At 42.7% G+C, this 18,428-nt stretch overlaps 1 protein-coding gene across 3 annotated transcripts in view; it reads right to left on the bottom strand.

Moving 5' to 3' along the window:
- The window catches only part of PIK3R1 (phosphoinositide-3-kinase regulatory subunit 1), a 93,220-nt gene that overhangs the window by 7,984 nt on the left and 66,808 nt on the right, over positions 1–18,428 (bottom strand). The window contains exons 5-9 of one of the 3 annotated variants that reach the window (XM_070476777.1): positions 13,441–13,572; positions 12,480–12,681; positions 12,191–12,270; positions 659–761; positions 32–130 (exon numbers count right to left, since the gene is read on the bottom strand). In XM_070476777.1, coding sequence (XP_070332878.1) covers positions 32–130; positions 659–761; positions 12,191–12,270; positions 12,480–12,681; positions 13,441–13,572 — 616 coding nt within the window. Of the gene's footprint in view, positions 1–31; positions 131–658; positions 762–2,163; positions 3,456–4,159; positions 4,817–12,190; positions 12,271–12,479; positions 12,682–13,440; positions 13,573–18,428 lie in introns of those variants that run through there. The other 2 variants (XM_020915478.2, XM_020915477.2) reach the window with 2 other exon arrangements.

The raw sequence follows: 18,428 nt of genomic DNA, 5'->3' as shown, positions 1-18,428 counted from the left end.
ACGCCAATTTTAGCCACGTGCCCCAACTCACCTTAGTGTAAGAGTGTAATCCCCGTGCATTTTAGTAGATGCGTCTCGTACCAAAAAGGTCCCGTCAGCTGTATCTCGAAGTTTTTCATTCACTTCTTCCCTGAAGTGAAAAGGACATGAGACACTGCTCACCTCGAAGATTTGATGGTTCTCATGTTTTTTAAAGGCATTTTCAGAATTAACACCCCAGTCACTCTGAACAAGTCAGCACAGAAAATCATGATCCCCAAAAGGTTTCCTCTTTACTCCCCTCAAAAAAAAAAAAAGCTTAAGACTAAAAATGCCACTTCATTACGTTTAACGTTAATTCTGAGAGTTTCTGTCTAATAAAGAGAGTGACTTTACATTCTGCCTCGAGGCAGTGCCGCTTCACCCTGCTGCCTCCCTGACATCTCTGTCAATAATGAAACTTCTCGGGTATTTAATTTCCTGCGGCATCCAGCACCCACAGCTCCCCAGAGCTCAGTGACTTCTATGGTCGTCTCTGGAAGGGAACCAACTATGCTTCATGCTTATGTTGGATGATATCCTAAAAATGGAATTTAGCAAGCTGGTGCTTTTGCTTTTCTTTCTCTTCATCTAAACTCCCCAGCTCTGCTGAAAAACTCAGGAGTCTCTATAGCCTTACCTCGAGATATCTCCCCAGTACCATTCAGCATCTTGTAAAGACATATTGTTATTCATACCGTTGTTGGCTACAGTAGTGGGTTTTGGTGGTTTGGGAGGCAGTGCTGTAGATGGAGGGGAAAGAAAAAGTTTTTGCAATCCCAACTGCAAATAAACATTTAAAATTCTACCCAAGTTCCTTTAGATGAATAACATTTTCATGTAGAAAAGATTAGCTATGAAACACAGCAGTAATGTACAAGTCCATGAAACTTTCTTTTTTTTAAAACATCAGAAATCTTTGACTACAGATTAAAATTTTAAAAAAGAGCTTAGAGACTAGCAAATAAAATGGGCTGGCCATATAAATGAATTTCAAAGTAAATCCAGAGTCATGACATCTACTTTTAGGTTTGAGTTGTATTAAAGTTTCATATCTGGTCAAATCTATCTAAAGTAAGAAACCAAGAACAGAGCAGCAGGAGGAATCACATGGCTTAGTTTTAATTTCCTCCTCTTATTTAATTATAAAAGACAAATTTCCTTTCTGTCCTCCACAAATGCCGTTGCGGTAATAAAAAAGCTCATCTACACAGCAATATGTTTTAAGAGGAGGAATTGGGTTTCTCTAATCTTAGTATTTCAGGCACTGTTCTGCCAAATGCCAGCTGAAGAGACTCCTCTGTGACCTCAATCTCTTTAGTATTCATGTTAATATTCTATTGGATAACTATGCTCTATATTATGCCAAGACTGATTAAAAACCATATCCCCTCTTCCTCAATGTCAAATCAGTATTCATATATCAACTGATGACAAATAAAGACTGCAGTATTTCTGAATTTCCTAATTGGGAGGAAGGCTGAAATAAGAGAAAGTAAAATAAGTCGAGGATATCTTGCTAAATTCTAAGTCATAAGTTTTAAAGCACCACTGTTAAACATTTTAAGCAAAAATTATTTCAGGAGTCTAGCAGGTAATCTTATAAAGCCTGAGACTCAATAATGGAAAGCTAACTTCTCTCACTGCAGTATCTTAAGAGAGAGCAGACAAAGTCTCAACATTTGATTCAGAATAGTTTCAGGGCACCAAGAACTGAGTTGCAATCACTGCTACATTTGACATGCTTTCTAAAGTACCGAGTGTTATCACTGCAAAGTGCCACACTGTTTTCAACCACTGTCAGAAAAGAAGCACCGAGGATGCAGCCTTTTAATAAAGGAACGATATACAATATAACCCAAACAGCAAACGAGCTCGAGTAACAAAAGACACAGGTGAAAAACTGGAATCCAATTTATACCCATTCAACTAAGAATAAGCATTTACCCAACACAGCCTGACCTGCTTGCTTCCACAGGCAGTCAAACCATTTGTTTCATTTTCACACTGTGAGCAAACTCATGCTTATTAAATTAGAACAAATTAATAAAAACAGACATCCAAAGAGGAGCTGTTAATAGCAGTTGTCAAAAAAATTAAATGCCACAACATTAACCAGTTCTCTAAAGAATACTGCAGTATTACCTGGTGGGTCCATTTCTATATAAAACATCAAGTCTGTGCCACAATTTATATCTGTCTTAGCATATTCTAAATCCAGGTCTTCCATATTCCAAACAGTGTTGTACATTTGTGCGAGAGTTTCCTTGGCTGAGCTCAGTTATAAGAAAAGAGTCCGGCTTTCTTTGTAATGGTGTCTTGGAATTCATTTTAAAACCTATAAGGGGCTGCACTGTAACCTATGACATCACACACCCCAGCCAATCAAGTCACAAAAATGTCACCAGACCACTCCTGCTTCATCATTTCTCTTCCCTACCAGCCTTAACACAGCCCCGACCTCAGGAAGATCCTACATTTGACAGAGCTGCAATGTGTAAACGCTGTTCGTTTCAAAAAGGTGTTTAATCTGACTGTTCTTCTTGAGCCGTGAGTTTTCTAATTCCTTTTTTATTGCTCCTTGCAGCATGGTATGCTCCACTGTTGGAAGGCTGACAAAAGCTGATATGCAGCAGCACGTAGCTTTTTCTACCCCCCTCCCCCTAGTGCATCTGGGTTTATAGATAGCCTGATCATTTCTTGGTTTAAAAATCTTACAAAGGCATCCAAATGGTATACTTAAGATATGTTTTACAGTCCTAAAATGCCTCTGATATATATTAAGAGCAAGAAGGATCAAGAACTCTCTGGATATTTCATTTCAGTCCTCCATAATTCACTGCACACTCAGAACTTATACACTGTCACAAATCTACTACATTAGAAAGCACAATTAAAAGAAAATGTAGAGGCAAAAATCTCTATTAAACACTGCAGCTGAAGCTAGACTTTATAGAATATGGAATGCACTCCCCCCACCAAAAAAAAAAAGACAGGCCATATATCAGAATGCAGAGTACAGGCAGAGTTATCTTTGCAAAGTATTTCTCACTGATGAGCCCATCTTCAGACTTACTGTGCTAAATACTGCTTGAGGGGGTGGGTGATGTAATCACTTGGACGGGGTACTTTTTTTTCCCCTTCCATCTCAAATGCCTCACTTTGGGAAGAAATATTATTCCTTCTTAGCAGTATTAAATGTAAAGAAATAAACTCCCCTATAAATCTAAATATTAGTTCTTCTATAATGAGCAGGGAGGAAGGGAGAAAAGGTTTCCCTCACCCATGTAAATGTAGCTAATTTAAAAAACTATAGTGGGCTGTGTGATCTGCGTACGTGTGCCTGTCACATATTTCTGTGACAATTTAAAGCACACAGAAGCCCTTGAAATTTATTCTTAGAAGTTCTGTCAAATTTGGAATCCTAAAATATATAGAAATAGCAAAGCAAGGCAGTCTCTGAGCACTGCTCACGTGTCCCTCTTCCAGCTTATTTCATTTTCCCACTGAGGAGGAGGCAGATGCATCCTACACCCTCCCACTCTCTCTCACTCACATGCTCTTTGCCTAAAGCTTGAAGTAACCAGAAACGCAAAGACAAACGGTAAAATGGTAAAAGTGGTGGTGGGGGCCGGGGGGAGGATAAGCCCTCAGAAAGGATTCAGGAAAAAAAAAAATTCCGAGTTTAATAAAAACGTTGACCCAAGTCCTCCCAGCAGCTACGGACAGGGCGGCAGCCCCAAGGGCTCCCCCCACCCCATGCCTTTGGGCACACTTGGTGCAAACCGGTCCTGCCGCTGGAGCCCAGGGGGCAAACAGAGCCGGGCGGAGGGCAGGGAGACAGGTGACTGTCCACGTCTCGCCCAGGCCTGGCCAGACCCCACTTCCAGACCAGCACTTGGTAATTATCTTCCCTGCCCATTTCCAACTGGAGCCCCATCTTTCCCTCGCACTGTGCCCAAGGAAATGGGGGAGTGGTTCCCCTAATCTCTCATCTGCCCTCCTCAGGCAGTGCTTACTATCCCTATCCCTGGGACACACACACACACACACGAACTGGAGAAATGAATCTTCCAAGAGTCCCCCCCAAAACAGTGCAAAAGCCAAGGGCAGAACAGTGCACAAATGAAAGGCAACTTACTTTGCAGGTTATGCATTTCAACGGTTTCCCTTGGAAATGCTTGTATCCGACAATGGAAAAAAAAAAAAAAAATCCCCAAACCGACTCCTCCTGCCCGGCGGCGCCGGACCCTGGGACTCGTCCCCCGCGCAGCGCCGCTCAGCGCCCACAGCCCGTGCAGAGGCCGGCCGCCCGGGACCCGGGCTGCGCCGGCGAGAGAAGGAGCCGGGGCGCTCGCACGTCCCTCTCAGATAAAGATCGCGGCTTCATGATTAACTTGGGCAGGTTCAAATATTTGCTGAGCTAGGGATTTCGGGTGGGGGAGGGGAGCCCAAGTCCAAGTTGTCATCATCGGCTAACAAGTGGCCGGTGCCAGCCCGGGTCCTCCTCCTCCTCCCTCTCGCCGAGGACGTGAGAAGGCCATTGTCGGGGGGCCTAAAATCGGTCCTCCAGCGGCCGCGGCGGCAACGCGGCTCGCAGGCTCGTGGCTCGAGTGGCCGCAGTGCAGCGAGGCGCTAGGCGCTGCCAAACACAGGAAGTGGCTGAGCTCGTTCGGCAAAAAATAGAATCAAAGCCTTGCTTGTAAGGCCCGAACCTCTCAGGAGGGCCCGAACGCCGCGCTCCGTCCACCTCCCCCCGCGCCAGCACACAGCCCCGCAGGCGTCCCAGGGGAGCCCCCGGGGGAGCCGCCGTGCAGGGCACAGGCTTGCAAACTGGTCCACAGGAGGAGGCTCCTCCGGACGAGTGACGGCGTGGCTGCAGGAAGAGCCACAGTATTAGAAATACACTCAGATAAAAACTCTACTCTGCAGCTATTGGTATGGAGTCAATTTCAACTCCAGTTAAAACGGCCATAAAAATGCTTCAGGCTCATGCACACTCTACAGAGAGCAAAGAGTGGGAGGGCAAGGAGATAGCACCCCATCCTAGACGTTCTTTTCTTTACTTGATAAAAGTTACAAGGAACCAAACTTGGACCCTTGGCTTCTATTTAAAAAAAGCTAAAATTTGGCCAAAGAAAAATTTCACTCACATCAGCACAGATGGCTTTACTGTTATCTCAAGAATCTTAACCCAATGTAAAATCACAGAATCACTAGCTTGAAAACCAGAGCAAAATTCAGAGATCACTTCAAGGAATTCCCTCCTACTATAACACACACACGTTTGAAAACCAGAACACTTGCCAGAAGATGAAAACAAAATTTAGAGAAATCACTTCAAGCAATTGCCTCCTACTACACACACGCGCGCGCACACACGCCTAAAAACCAGAACACTCGCTTGAAAACCAGAACAAAATTTAGAGATCACTTCAAGCAATTCCCTGGTACAACACACACACTCTCCTGACCCAAAGTGAAGCGGTTTGCATAAGATTATAGCACTAGTCCTAAACTCCTTTTTCTCCACCCACTGGCCCTGCTCTTTACTTCCCTCTGCCAGAGAAAGTAAAAATTAACAAGTGAAACTGAAGTTAATTTCTTTTAAGCCACATGCAAAAAACTTCACACCTAGAACAAAACTGACTTTTTTTTTGTTCCCTATTTTTAATTTTTTTAAAAAAGCTGCCTTCTAATTATCTTCGAAGAAATATGCATTCTGTGATACCCTTAGACTCTATACAAGAAGGTGACATGCAATGTCAAAGGTCACATGCAAGATAAAGGAAGATCTAAGTGCTGACCCAGAGTCCACAAGGGAGGAACCAGCTTCAGAATTATTGCAATATCTGGGAAATGCTGCCAAACTCAATGAGAGTGATTTTACAAGCTCTGCTTTGGTGCAGTGGATAGATTATGAAGCACCTACTTTTCCCATGGGGGAAAAATTAGTCTATAAGTGAATTTCCTAGCTCCTGCCAGCTGATTACAGACATAGGGTTAGTTCAGAGAATACCCTTGCATCCTGAGTTGCATAATCTTGCCCTACCTTAAAAAAAAAAGTCTTTCTAAAGCTTGGGAATCTTGGAAATGTCAGTCACACATACCTGTCTGGATTCACAGGATGTGACATATCAAAACCTTTTAAGATTAAAATGTTCTCTAGTCCAACGGTCTGTTTCCCATGTCAGAAGAAAATTATCCACTGGGAAACAGCACACTGTCTACTTATAGAAAGTCTTAAAAAAGATTTGAAAACTTTGCTTCAAATTTCTCACAATATGTACAATCGTCTACCATACAGGTTCTATTAATTACTCAAAGTATGAGAAGAGTCTCTTCCCATTCAATTTTAGTCAATTTAGTAATCTGCAAAACACATGCTATTTATTAGTTTAAAAAGGGAGCCCTCTGCTGGTAGAACAGAATCAGTAACTTTGGCTCCAGAGAAAACTTGCTGCGTATTTCACTCATCTCCCACTGTGTCCAAAAGTTCACACACAAAAATATAATTGCCCAACTGTCATTTAATCTATATGATTCACTAAGAAAAAACAAATAAATATACAGATGTCATAACAATCTTGGAAATATTTTACACATGCCTGCTAAACTCTTGTAAGAAAATTTTTAATTTCTGAAACCCAGAGATTTCAGAAATCTGGGTTTCCACAATAGAAAACTTACTCAATTGAAAACTAACTTTACCTTCTAGATTCTTCAAAACACTAAGTCTTATGACTTTCCCCTTCCTCAAAGTTTTGTAAAACTCATTTCAGAGGCAAAATAGGCCATGCGGCACTTCTCAGCAGGTGTGAGCTAGTCAGGAAAAGGTTTCTTAATTGTTAATATAGTGTGAAAGTTCCAGACTGAACGCTGAATCTCAAATGTGCCAATCACCATTGAGTAGCCAGTGCTCCCCAGGCAGCTTTCAACCTGCACAGCTTCCTCACTGGTTTTCTGGTCCACAATTTATGAACAAAAGCCCATTTGAAAAAAAAAAAAAGGCAGTGAGAAAAAAAATAAATGAACCCAAATCTTTTAAGGGTTAAACTAATGCCTCTTTTTTTAATTTTAACTTCAGACAACTTAGAGTAGAAGGGCCTTTCAGGGTGATGCCAATTCTCCAGTCCACACCCAGGGCTCTTAATGACCCTACAGTAAGAAAAAGGTCCAGTTGAGTTTATACATAAACTCAGGTTTGCAGATGCACCAAAGTTATACATTCTATAGACTATCGGAAAAGGTGTGCCCATTGCTTAGCAGGAAAAAAAAAAAGAGCCCCTTCACAATTTCCCTCTCAGCTGTCCCTTGGGACAAAGAAGGCTGCACTGTGAAAACAAAAGTAAAAGTGAACCATACCCTCCAAGACATGCTCCTGCTGTTCAGAGAACAAATAAACTTCCTATTTTTTGTCAAAACCTAGCACGCCTGGCCTGTTTACTCCTACCCATCTATTAAACACACAGTTTTTTCAAGGTTTCATTTCTCACCTTCGAAACAAGCCTCTAATGTCAGACCACATTTTAAACCCAATAAAAAATAAATCAGAGAAAAGTAAAACTCTTTGAAAGTCATTTCCCTCTGGCTTAGTGCTTGCTTTAGTCTTGGTTGCAAACCAAGCCCGGAGCACTTAAAACAAGATTTATGAATCAGGCTCTTCAGGATAAATGTTTTGCAATGCACCAGTGGTTAAAAATTAACTCTGACAGGTGTAGAAGGGCAAGGGGGAGAAAGAAAGTCATTTATTTTCTGTCTGGGCTTGAGGGTGCAATATTAGACTTCAATTATGCTACATTAATATTTCTGAATATATCCGTGAAATCTGAAATATGTAAATACACTTATAATGGGTTTCATTCAAAGGCACCCTGAGTTAAATAGCCCCTGTTTTACCTTAGTTGCCCTACAGAAATCTGCTTTAGCGACCTAAGGATCAAGTAGGGTAAACATAACACAAAGTGATTCAAGAAAACCTGCTGCTCCGCTTTAACCATTTTTGACTCTTAGTAACAAAGAGAACAGCAAACTGTCAACCAAGTTCTAAGAACATACTGGGTGCTTAGTCTTTCAAACCTTAGTTTTCCTCCCTATAGGACAGAAGCCTTAATTCACAGGTATGCTGCTTGCATTAAATAGGTCAGTGTGTAAGAATTCTTTGACAATAGGGAACTTCATCAAAGAATTTTTAAAAATTTTATTTGGAGAATCATTATGCTATGCCCAGTTCTACGCTAGGAAGAGCCGAAAAGAAGGCTTTGTCCTTGAGAAATGTAGCCGAGCAGATGAAACAAACAGAACACTACTGAACGGCTAAATATGAGGATGAAAGACTTAAGGACATAAATGTACTGAATGGGTCGGAAACCTGCACATCCAGCGGGGAGAAGCTCCCTGGGTGCCAAAGAAGAGGATGGCACTGTCAGGGGCTGCTGGGCACGGCGATACATCGTGTGCACTGAGTCGAGGGCACCGGGGCCAGGTGGCGGAGGAGGGCTGGTCCTGAGATCCAGGCGCCTCCACTCACCCGGCTGCACACACAGCCGAGGGCATCAGACCTCTAAGCAGTGCGCCCATGGGGCAGCGACTGCCCAGAGAGTGTCCTTTTCAGATCTGTGTTAAATCTCCTCCAGGCCTTCAGTGGGGAGCACTGCCTGCTAGGATTTGGACAGCACTAACCAGGAAGGCGGCTAGAGGAGATACAGCTGAGAACGAGGCCAACTCTGGCAGGGTCTCAAACACTAGATCTGACATGAGGATGCTAAAGACAAACTATATTGTCACGAGCCTCAGTCCTCCTCACCTCATGTAATTCTCATAACCATCCCAGGACAGAGGCATTATTCCCATCTCACAGATTGGAAAACAGTTTGGAAAGGCTGAATGAAGGTCTTGGCGATGAAGCCAGCAAGGAAGCAGCAAGAATTGGAATTCAAACATCCAGATCTATCTGACTCATCCTCTTCTCTCCATTGCATGATGTATGAAGCAGGACGGAGCAACTTGGAGCCTGATCTCAAAAGCCGTAACAGTTGCATTGGGGCTGTTCCCTGTATGTGATGCATGGGCGCAAATGTCACCTATTTTTAATGTATTACTTGCTGGAAACTTCAGAGGACTTTTTGAGTGGACACTAACAGCAGCCCTGCTGCCAAGGAAGGTTCCAAAAGTCCAGGCACCAGACAGAGCTATGGGCTGGTGTCCTGAGCCAGGAACGCCCTGCAGACCCAGCCCTGGCTTACACTGGTTGCAGTGGCCCCAGGTGAAACCATCAAGCTCTGTGGCCTTCAGGTACAAGCCAAGAGCTGGACAGTACTTTCAACTCTAAAGCGACACTTTGGATGATGCTGTCACTTGAAGTATTTACTGCTTTTTCAAACCTGGTAAAAATATCGAGCCATTATTTTTATCCTTTACAATTTATTTTGAATAAATCTTTGAAACTCTTTCAATGAAATGCTATTTCTTCTTCCCCCTTTCAAGCTGTACCTATTCTTCAAAGCCTGTTTCAAGTTCTGTGTTTTTTCCTACGAGTTTTTTTCTGTCTATTCAATTACCCTAAAAAGTCACCAATCACATCTCCCAAATTCTTTTTATACTTCCAGTACACACCCTCCCACCTAGAATTTAATGAGAAGCTATGTGCTGACGGGTCTTATCTGAATTGACACGGTGCCTCACACATCATTTGTTCTGCCTTTCATTTCCAGTTCTAACTGGTAACAACTAGAAAAGGTATGTATTTGCCCCATTAACAGTCTTGCTTGTCCTCCACCCCCTAAATATCATTCAGGCATTCATTTCTATTCACGATAATAAAGTTACTGCAAATGAATGATTTATGACTGTTCCCTGGAGGTGCGCCAGTGCTGTTCTTCCCAGCCCCATGGGACAAGCACGTGTCAGAGTGATGATGGGAGACTCCAGGAAAACATCACGTTCCTACCAGGCCAAAGAAGTCAGTTTTCTAACCCGGGGTGTCCCGCCAATCATCTACACTGGAGCCATTCCTGAATACAAAGGTGTGGATGAGGAGATACTGTCCTGGGGTGGGTGGTCTATTTTCACCAGTGAGAGGCACTGAAGCAACAGGTTAATTCCAAAGGTTCCATATGATGTCCAGAATCACGAGATATCACACAAATGGGGAAATGCCTGCAACTCGGGTTTAAAAATTAATTGGATGCAATTTGTGGGGGGGAGAGGCTGCATGAGTTCTGGAATAGTCGAGTAAATGTTCAAGGCTTTATCGATCATTTTCAACAGAGCTGATGGAACAAATCCACCCTTGAAATTGGCACACTACATTCTTAGCAGAAAGATGTAGGTGGGGTCCATGACATAGCAAGCAGTCTTGAGAGTGCGTGATGAAAAACAGTTGCAGAGCAAGCTTTTCTTGGGTGGATTTAGGCTGAAACTGAGAAAGACGTTTAGCCACTTTACATCAGAAGCAGAAGTATCAAACTCCCATCACTGATTCTAGTATACCCCGTGCAGTACAAATGCTTTAAAACTCTCATGGAATGAAATCGTTTGTGGGTCTCCGTCAAGCCCGGTCTGGCTTTTCACTTCTATGTTTTCCCCTCTTCTCTGGAGCGGGTTGGGGTGCTGAGAGGACTAGGAACCTCCCCCTTTCTCTGAGATGGATCTCCACATGAATCAGGAGAGAGTAAAAGGAGGCAGCTTGATGCTTTGACCCAGGGCCCTGTCCTGTTCTTGCTGGTCCTCTTCTTCTCCACCCTTGTGATCAGTCTAGAAGGGGTGGTCTATAAACAGCTCTAGTGCCATGTTCACACCAGCCCATCCCCACCAGAGTACTTCTAACCTGTCACTGCATCATTTCCTACTGAGCCCAAAGGAAGCCTCTGAACACCATCACAGAGCTCCCTAACCATTATCGAGTGATCTGAGCAGTTACACAGATGAAACCTTTTGGCCAGCCCTCGGGACTACACACCTGGGCCATACCTGTTAACAGATTTCTCCGATGCTGTGGACCTACAATCCAGGATATCCTCCTTGCTGGGATCTGGAACATTCAGGCTTGCCTTATGGACTATTTCTACTATAGCTTTCACCTGTGGATCCCATATTTTGGGTCTGTCCATAGAAGTCCTGCCCAATACCTGCGTCATGAGTGGTTACCCATCCCATCCTTTAGGTGGGTTTTAAGTTGAGGCCTTCCCCTCTCTGTCCACCCAGATACAATTCAGATACAACTAAGCCTGGCTATGTAACATCCTTAAAAAAATCTGTGTGCACATGCACACACGCACATGCACACACACACACACACGAGCACAGCATAATGTACCAATATATGACTGATTAACTGGGTTCCCACTGCTTGCTCATACAGAGATGAATTTGGTAATTTGCATGAGTTACTTGTAATAAGCAACAAATTCATGATGTTTTAATTAAATTCAAGACATAAACTCAGACTACAAGTGATATTACTGGTCCTGAAACCTCTCACTTCACTTCTAGGACCCTCATCACTATTTCTATATGGCCAGTTCACTTTTAACCAGTATACAGCAAAGCAAGGTTGTTTAGACTTTCCACAGTACAAGAAAAATACATCAATTTAGATAAAATCCACTGCTAGTTCCACCTACATTTCCCACTTTGTTAAAAGGCTAATTGAATGCCAAGCTGCTTTCGCAGAAGCGTATGGCTTGCTCTAACTTGTTGCAGTTGACCCCTAGTTTCATACTGCTTGCATTACTAAAAATGTTTATTTTGACAAGACATTTCTTAGCCTACCTGATTCCAAAAAAAACCACATTGCAAAATACTTTAAATTATATAGTAATTATAAACTCCCTACTTTGTAAGTATTAGGAAGAAAAACAGAAATGTCAACAAGTAAAATGAACACCATAATTTATGCAGCAACCAGAAGCATCAAGTTGAAGGGGTCGGGGGAGTGCTCCCAACAGCCCTCATCTAAAACCAAACTCATGTAAAATCCACAAACTTCAAAAGCCGGATAATACTGATTATATATGCAGTACCCAGATTTTTTTTTCTTTAAATCATTAAGTAACATATCGATCTCAATTTCACGAGAAACTTATGCTACTTCAAAGGAGGTTGAAAGCCACCATTTTTCAGGCTCTAAAAAACAACAGTGAAGAAATTTTAAAAGTTCAGAAGGCATTACCTGGTGCAGGCTGGCGTTCATTCCATTCGGTGGAGATTAAGATTTCTATAATTTTTATGAGGTGTTCAGTATTCTCAGAACTACAAAAAACAAAAAAAAGAGAGGTCTGTTAGAAACCTTGTTCCCTAAACAGCAAACTCATTTTCATTTCTGCACATTCAGGTGACTGTGTCTGATGGAAGTATGCAAATGCATTTGTGAACTAATATCTTTAGAAGAAGCCTAATGACCCATCAACTTAGGACTACCCTCATCATCCCCAAATCCAGGTTTCTCTTCTATCACTTACCTTGCTGCTGGGAATCTGAAAAGCAGAGGGCTGAAGAGTTCAGAAAGTACTCTTGCATTCAAAAGATTTTTGCTGGACGTTTGAGAGAGCTTGAAGAAATGTTTTAGCAAATACTGCAGTGTGAGCCAGTACTGATGAGGTATGCTGGGTGACCTAATGAGCTTCTTCAACAGCTGGATGTATTCTTCAGAACTCTGCACTTCTGTGGGTGAAAACAAAAAAAGCAAGGAAAAGGCTGAGCCTGTTGGTAGCTATCAGTGACTAAACACCTAGATTTCTGTTCTAGCTACAGATGAGTCGTTTAAAACAAAGGCACCAGGAGCAGCAGAGAGTACGTTTGCTCTTCTCATTAGAAAAGGCATTATAAGAAAGTTGAAATCTCATGTCAAATGGAAACGCAAGAAACTCTGGGTGTGCAGAACCACAGGAGGTTCTGGGTGTGCTGCCTGCTGTGGGCCAGCTTTGAGTGTGATTGGCTAACTCCGAGGAGCAGCAGATAAGTATCGCAGGTTTTAACTTTGAAGGTTACGAACCACAATTTCCTGTCCCCAGAGCACTTTAACTGAGCATTAGCTCCTGAAACGGAGAGTCTTCCCTCAACTCATGTTCTAATGGAGGAAGGTGAAGCCAACATCCCCAGTCCCTCAGTCCCAGTCCAGTTCCCTGAATCCAGGGATGATACTTAGCACTCTGAGGCATTCTCTGATGTAGTAAGCCTTAAAAACTGACAAAAGGTTCACGATTAGCCATTCAACATGGGGATGGCCTTCCTAAGCAAATGAGAACCTGGGTCTTCTACTGGATGCCCTGGTAGGGAGGGAGTTTGTGCTGATGGGTGGGGGGGTGGGGAGGGACAGAATCCTACTAACATTTTCTAAGCAATCTCTCTTTATATTGCAGCACTTGAGTTTACAAGTCCATTCACATTTGTTCAAGGAGACTCTCAGAAGAGACAACATACCTGAGGCTAAAGAAATCAGTTCACTGAAAACGGCTACTGGAATGACAGGATTCGGTAAGTCCAGGAGATAGCGTTTGAAGGCATCAGCTAAAACATGCACATCGAACATCTCCAAGTCCAAGGAGGCGGCATCTATGATAGAAATGTGCAAAAAAAAAAAAAAAAAAAAAAAAAAATCAGACATGTTATGCATTGTTTGGGGCGCTTTTCTGAATGTGCAGCTTAAATGTGACATGTGGAAGGAAGCAGTATGAGGACAAACAGAAGATGCTTGAGCATTTATTAGCAGTGTTCCTCTCAGGGGTTGCTCCTGCCATTTCGAATAGAGCCTTTTCTCCTTGTGCAGGACTGTCGCCCACACTGTAAGCATTTTAGCATGAAGGCCCCTGCCCCTGCCCATGGTGTCAGAACACATCCCCAGACTTTGGGGCAACAGAAAACAGTGCCTCTGTTGTGGGCTGAATTGTGTCCCCCACAACCTATGTTGAAGCCCCAACTCCCAGCACCTCCAAATATGAATGTATTTGGAGACAGGGCCTTTAAAGAGGTGTTTAAATAAAAGGGGCCATTAGAGTGAGCCCTAGTCAACTTAACTTGTATTATAAAAGGCAAGAATTTAGACAGACACACCAAAGGCGCATGCACAGAGGACATGGCAAGGAAGTGGCCTCCTCTAAGCCAAGAAGAAGCCAAACCTGCCCTGAGCTGGGACTTCGAGCCTCCAGAATGGTGAGAAAACAGACTTCTGTTTTTTAAACCACCCAGTCCATGGAATTTTGTTACGGCAGCCATGGCAAACTACTGCAGCCAACACATCATTTGCAAATATGTTCTAGAGATGGGGGTTCTGCCCTGGTGGAGAAGGGTTCTGACTAAGGATGCTGAAGCACATAGTAAAACCTTCCTAAAATCCCAATTTGGAAACATGAAATGCAATCCTGTCCTCAGATTTCCTAAAATTTGAGTTGTTCAATATCAGTATCAACTTAACCCAAGAGAGTACAGATGATTTAACAGCAAGCGATTATAGAATTTTAGCAATCTCAAGAAGAGCCATAAAAATAACATGAACATCCTTAGAATGTTTCTCCCTAGTACTGACAGAGTATCCTGATTAAGGATACTTTAATTAAGGATACACTAATTTAACTTGTGGGCACTGAACTATCTCGAAAGAAATATAAGATATGCAATCTGTCCAGTAAATCCTTCAGCTGGAAAAGAGGTCAGGCAATTCAACCCTGGGGTGATGTGAATCACAGCTGCTCTATAGAATGAGGCATACGACACAGTTGGAAGAAGTGGTGCTGGGGGCTGGAGGGACCACAGTCACTGCTGAAGGATGCACACTAGTGACAGGCAAGACGACTCAAGAGCAATTATCTGGGGACTCGTGCACTCTTCACTGGAGAACAGTGAAGCTGAGGAGCAAAGTGCTACATCTTTAAACAGCTTTGTTTATTCATTTTTTCATTAAAAACATTTTTTTTAGAGGGTAACTGCTTTACAATGTTGTGTTAGTTTCTGCTTACAACAACGTGAATCAGCTATTAAGCATACATGATAGCTCAGTTGGTGAAGAATCTGCAGGAGACCCTGGTTTGATCCCTGGGTCAGGAAGATTCACTGGAGAAGGGATAGGCTACCCACTCCAGTATTCTGGCCTGGAGGATTCCATGGACTGTGTAGTCCATGGGGTTGCAAAGAGTCGAAAAATGACTGAGCAGCTTTTGCTTTCATACATTTGTGGCCTCCCTCCCACCCCCATCCTGCCCCTTGAGGTCACAGCAGAGCACCGAGCCCTGCCATTAGCAGCTCCCACTAGTTATCTCACACACGGGAGCGTACACACGTCAGTGCCACTGTCTGTCTGTCCCCCCCTCTCCTTCCCCCACTGCCGCAAGTCAGCTCTCTGCGTCTGCGTCTATTCCTGCCCTGCAAATAGGCTCATCAGTACCGTTTGTCTAGGCTACACACATATTCATTAATACACGGTATTTGTTAAACAGCTTTATCAACTGGGCGTTCAAATAAGTCAGAAAGAAGCATTGCTGGAAGTACTGATACCACTTTTAGTAATCTGGATTCCAAGACAGTTAGAAAGTAACTAGGAGAAGTAACCTAACCAGGAGACTGATGGGACTGGGTGGTGGCCTAGGAGAGGATGAGAGAGAATCAAAGTTCACTTAGAGATGTTCAGCTTGAGAAGCAGAAGCAGCATCCTGGATGCCCACGAACCAGGGTGATACTATAAAGCACTCAGGTTGAGCTGGAAGCTACCAGAGTTTCTTGAACACATCGTCATCGTAAGCCAAACCTGTCTCACCAGCTAGGTGGATCTTATGAAAGATAATCATATAATATCATAAAGCTCAGAGATATCTATCCGGTAGCAAATAAGGATAGGAAAAGAATGAAAAGGTGGAGAAGCAAAGGGTTAAACCACTTAAATGTCCCACAAAGAACAAACCAGGTACATATCACATCTTTAGTAAGTGTGGGCAAGGGCAAGACTAGGTCTCTGCATAAAGGATCCATGTGGAAAGTAATACAACTACTAGTGTGATTGTCAAAATTGTGTGTGCATCCCTACTGGAGCATTCCATAGCTGCTGGCCACCGCCCCCCGCCCCCGCCCCCCACCAGCCAAATCACCTGTATACTCCATTTAATATCACTTTGCCCAGAAAATTCATATTTCTTAATTTGCTCATCCTAAAAAGGGTAATAAACCATTTTCACAATGAGGTATAAACTTTAAGATGCTAAATATTCCCCACGTCCTTCCCTCAGGCAGGCTATCTGCTGCCTTCTCTGCGCAGAAGCAGGGCTGATAGGCCATCCCTCTATTGGGACACTTCCCACTATGGTATTATGATCTCTCTCTCTTTCTCTCTCCCCCCCAGAGACTGATGGGCACTCCTAGGCTGACGTCCCTCGAGGGCACAGACTGTGGCTCTCACCTGCTCTTCTCACATCCTCAGGGCTCAGCACAGAATGTGCTTGTGAAATGTTTGTGGGCTGAGCTACAAAACGTCCTGAGAGTGATGTTAATTCACTGAAGCCCTTCTCCAACACATGAGGTGTTATTCCAAAGAGACTTTATAGCTTTTGAATGAAATAACCTTACTTCGAGTCCTTAGGTAAGCTCACCTTATGTCAAATTCCACCAGAGCTGATGTAGTACGTTCTATTTATTTACAGATAACTTCTAAGGCTCCTTGGACTTTTTGACTTCTATTCTAAGTCTCCTTTTCCATACTAAAGCTATCCTAACATGCTTTTCCAGCTTGCCATGTGGTGACTGTGGAAGCTGGCTGAGTCTTCAGGTCTGGGTTGGGGGCATTTACACTCTCTTCCAACCTGCTTTTCACTGAGTCTACGCCTGACAGGTAACCAGCAACCTCTCCCACATTGCAGCCCTTCTCCCACTGGAATGGAGTCCCCTCCCTGACTGATCTCTAGCTGAGTCAAGGGTTGTCAGTTGGGGTCCTCAATTTTTCTCCCCTACTCCTGACTTTAGGAGACATCATCCAGTTCTTGCAGCCATTTCTGATTGTCACAAGCAGGATACAATCTCACTGGCATCTAGTGGGCAGAGGCCAGGAGTGCTGCTGAAATCTACAATGCTAAGAACAGCTCTTTGACAACAAAGAATTATCCATCCTAAAATGTCCATGCACTGAGGCTGAAAAAGCTTGAATTTTAAAATTGAGGCATCTTGACATGTGATTATCACGTAATGATTTCTTATTTGTATATACCATTGTTAAAGCTTCACCACAGTAAGTCTGGTTGATATCCGCACAGAGACACACATAGAAATTTTTTTCTTGTGATGAGAACTTTTAAAGAAAAAAACCTGAATCAGGTTAAGACAAACCAAAAAGGTGGGGAGAGGGAGAATAATTCACACCATTAAAATTTTTAAAAAGACAATGTATTTTAGGGCAATACAGTGGGGGGGGGGGGGGAGAATAAGGACTTTTAGGGTCAGAACAATCTGGATGCAAGTCATGGCTTTATAAGCAGTGGTAACTTTTATACATAAGACTGATGTGGGGATGAAATAAAGTAACTTAGTGGGTGCTAACAAAAGTGGGCTGTTGTCTTCCACCCACATCCACCCTTTTCTGACACTGGTAATTCATGGGGTTAGTTAAAAGCCATGCTTTTTGTTTTTGAATTTAAGTGACTTATCTCTGAGCTTCCTCCAGAGATAAGTTTTTAATCTCTGGAAAATACAATTTTTTAAAATAGACAAATCCTCAAGCTGGAAATAGTCCTGGAGATCCTCACTCCTAAACTGAGATAATGTTTACACTTATTGTTTTGCCACAAAATTCACTTTTATAGCACAGAATCCAAGGAAAACCAGTTTTCTGTGTGTGTTTTGATCTCAAATGGGGCAGAAAGCTATCAAAATATCTTGTTGACTTGACTTTGGGTTATTTATTCCATCTTACAGGTGGTGTGAAGATTTTTTTTAAAAGCTCAACTGGATCATTTTGTTTTTGGTCACATTTGAAAACATAACTACTCTTTTTCAAATAACCCCCATTTCATCAGTCTCTGAAATCTAAACATTTCCTGTGACTTTTAACATGCTCAATTTGACCAATTTTCTGACCAAAACATGTATCTCTAGTTCAGATGGCTAGGACAAAACTCAGTGTTTCCTTAACACTCTGGTAAAGCTGTTAGAAAAAAAAAAACCCACGGCTTTTCACCTTGCTTTTTCTGACAGTCAACTTCTAATGACCTACTCTGGATGTGTAGGAGGATGTACCCTGTGTTGTGTGTAAGACTGATTTCCATGTACAAAGGAAAAATGAAAGTTAAAAAAATTTTTTTCAAGCTTCAAACATTTGGGTGGTGTGTTTTAAGTCAAACTATCGACTGATGAAGATCTAATCTCCCTTTTTTCCCAGAAACATCTTTTCTAGAAATTTTCATAAGCTGCCTCGTTTTGAAGATGCCTCATGTTTC

This window comes from Odocoileus virginianus, chromosome 14, assembly GCF_023699985.2.
Source record: "Odocoileus virginianus isolate 20LAN1187 ecotype Illinois chromosome 14, Ovbor_1.2, whole genome shotgun sequence".
NCBI lineage: Eukaryota > Metazoa > Chordata > Mammalia > Artiodactyla > Cervidae > Odocoileus > Odocoileus virginianus.
The sequence above is the reverse complement of the archived record's forward strand: the minus strand, read 5'-3'. Positions and strand labels throughout refer to the sequence as shown.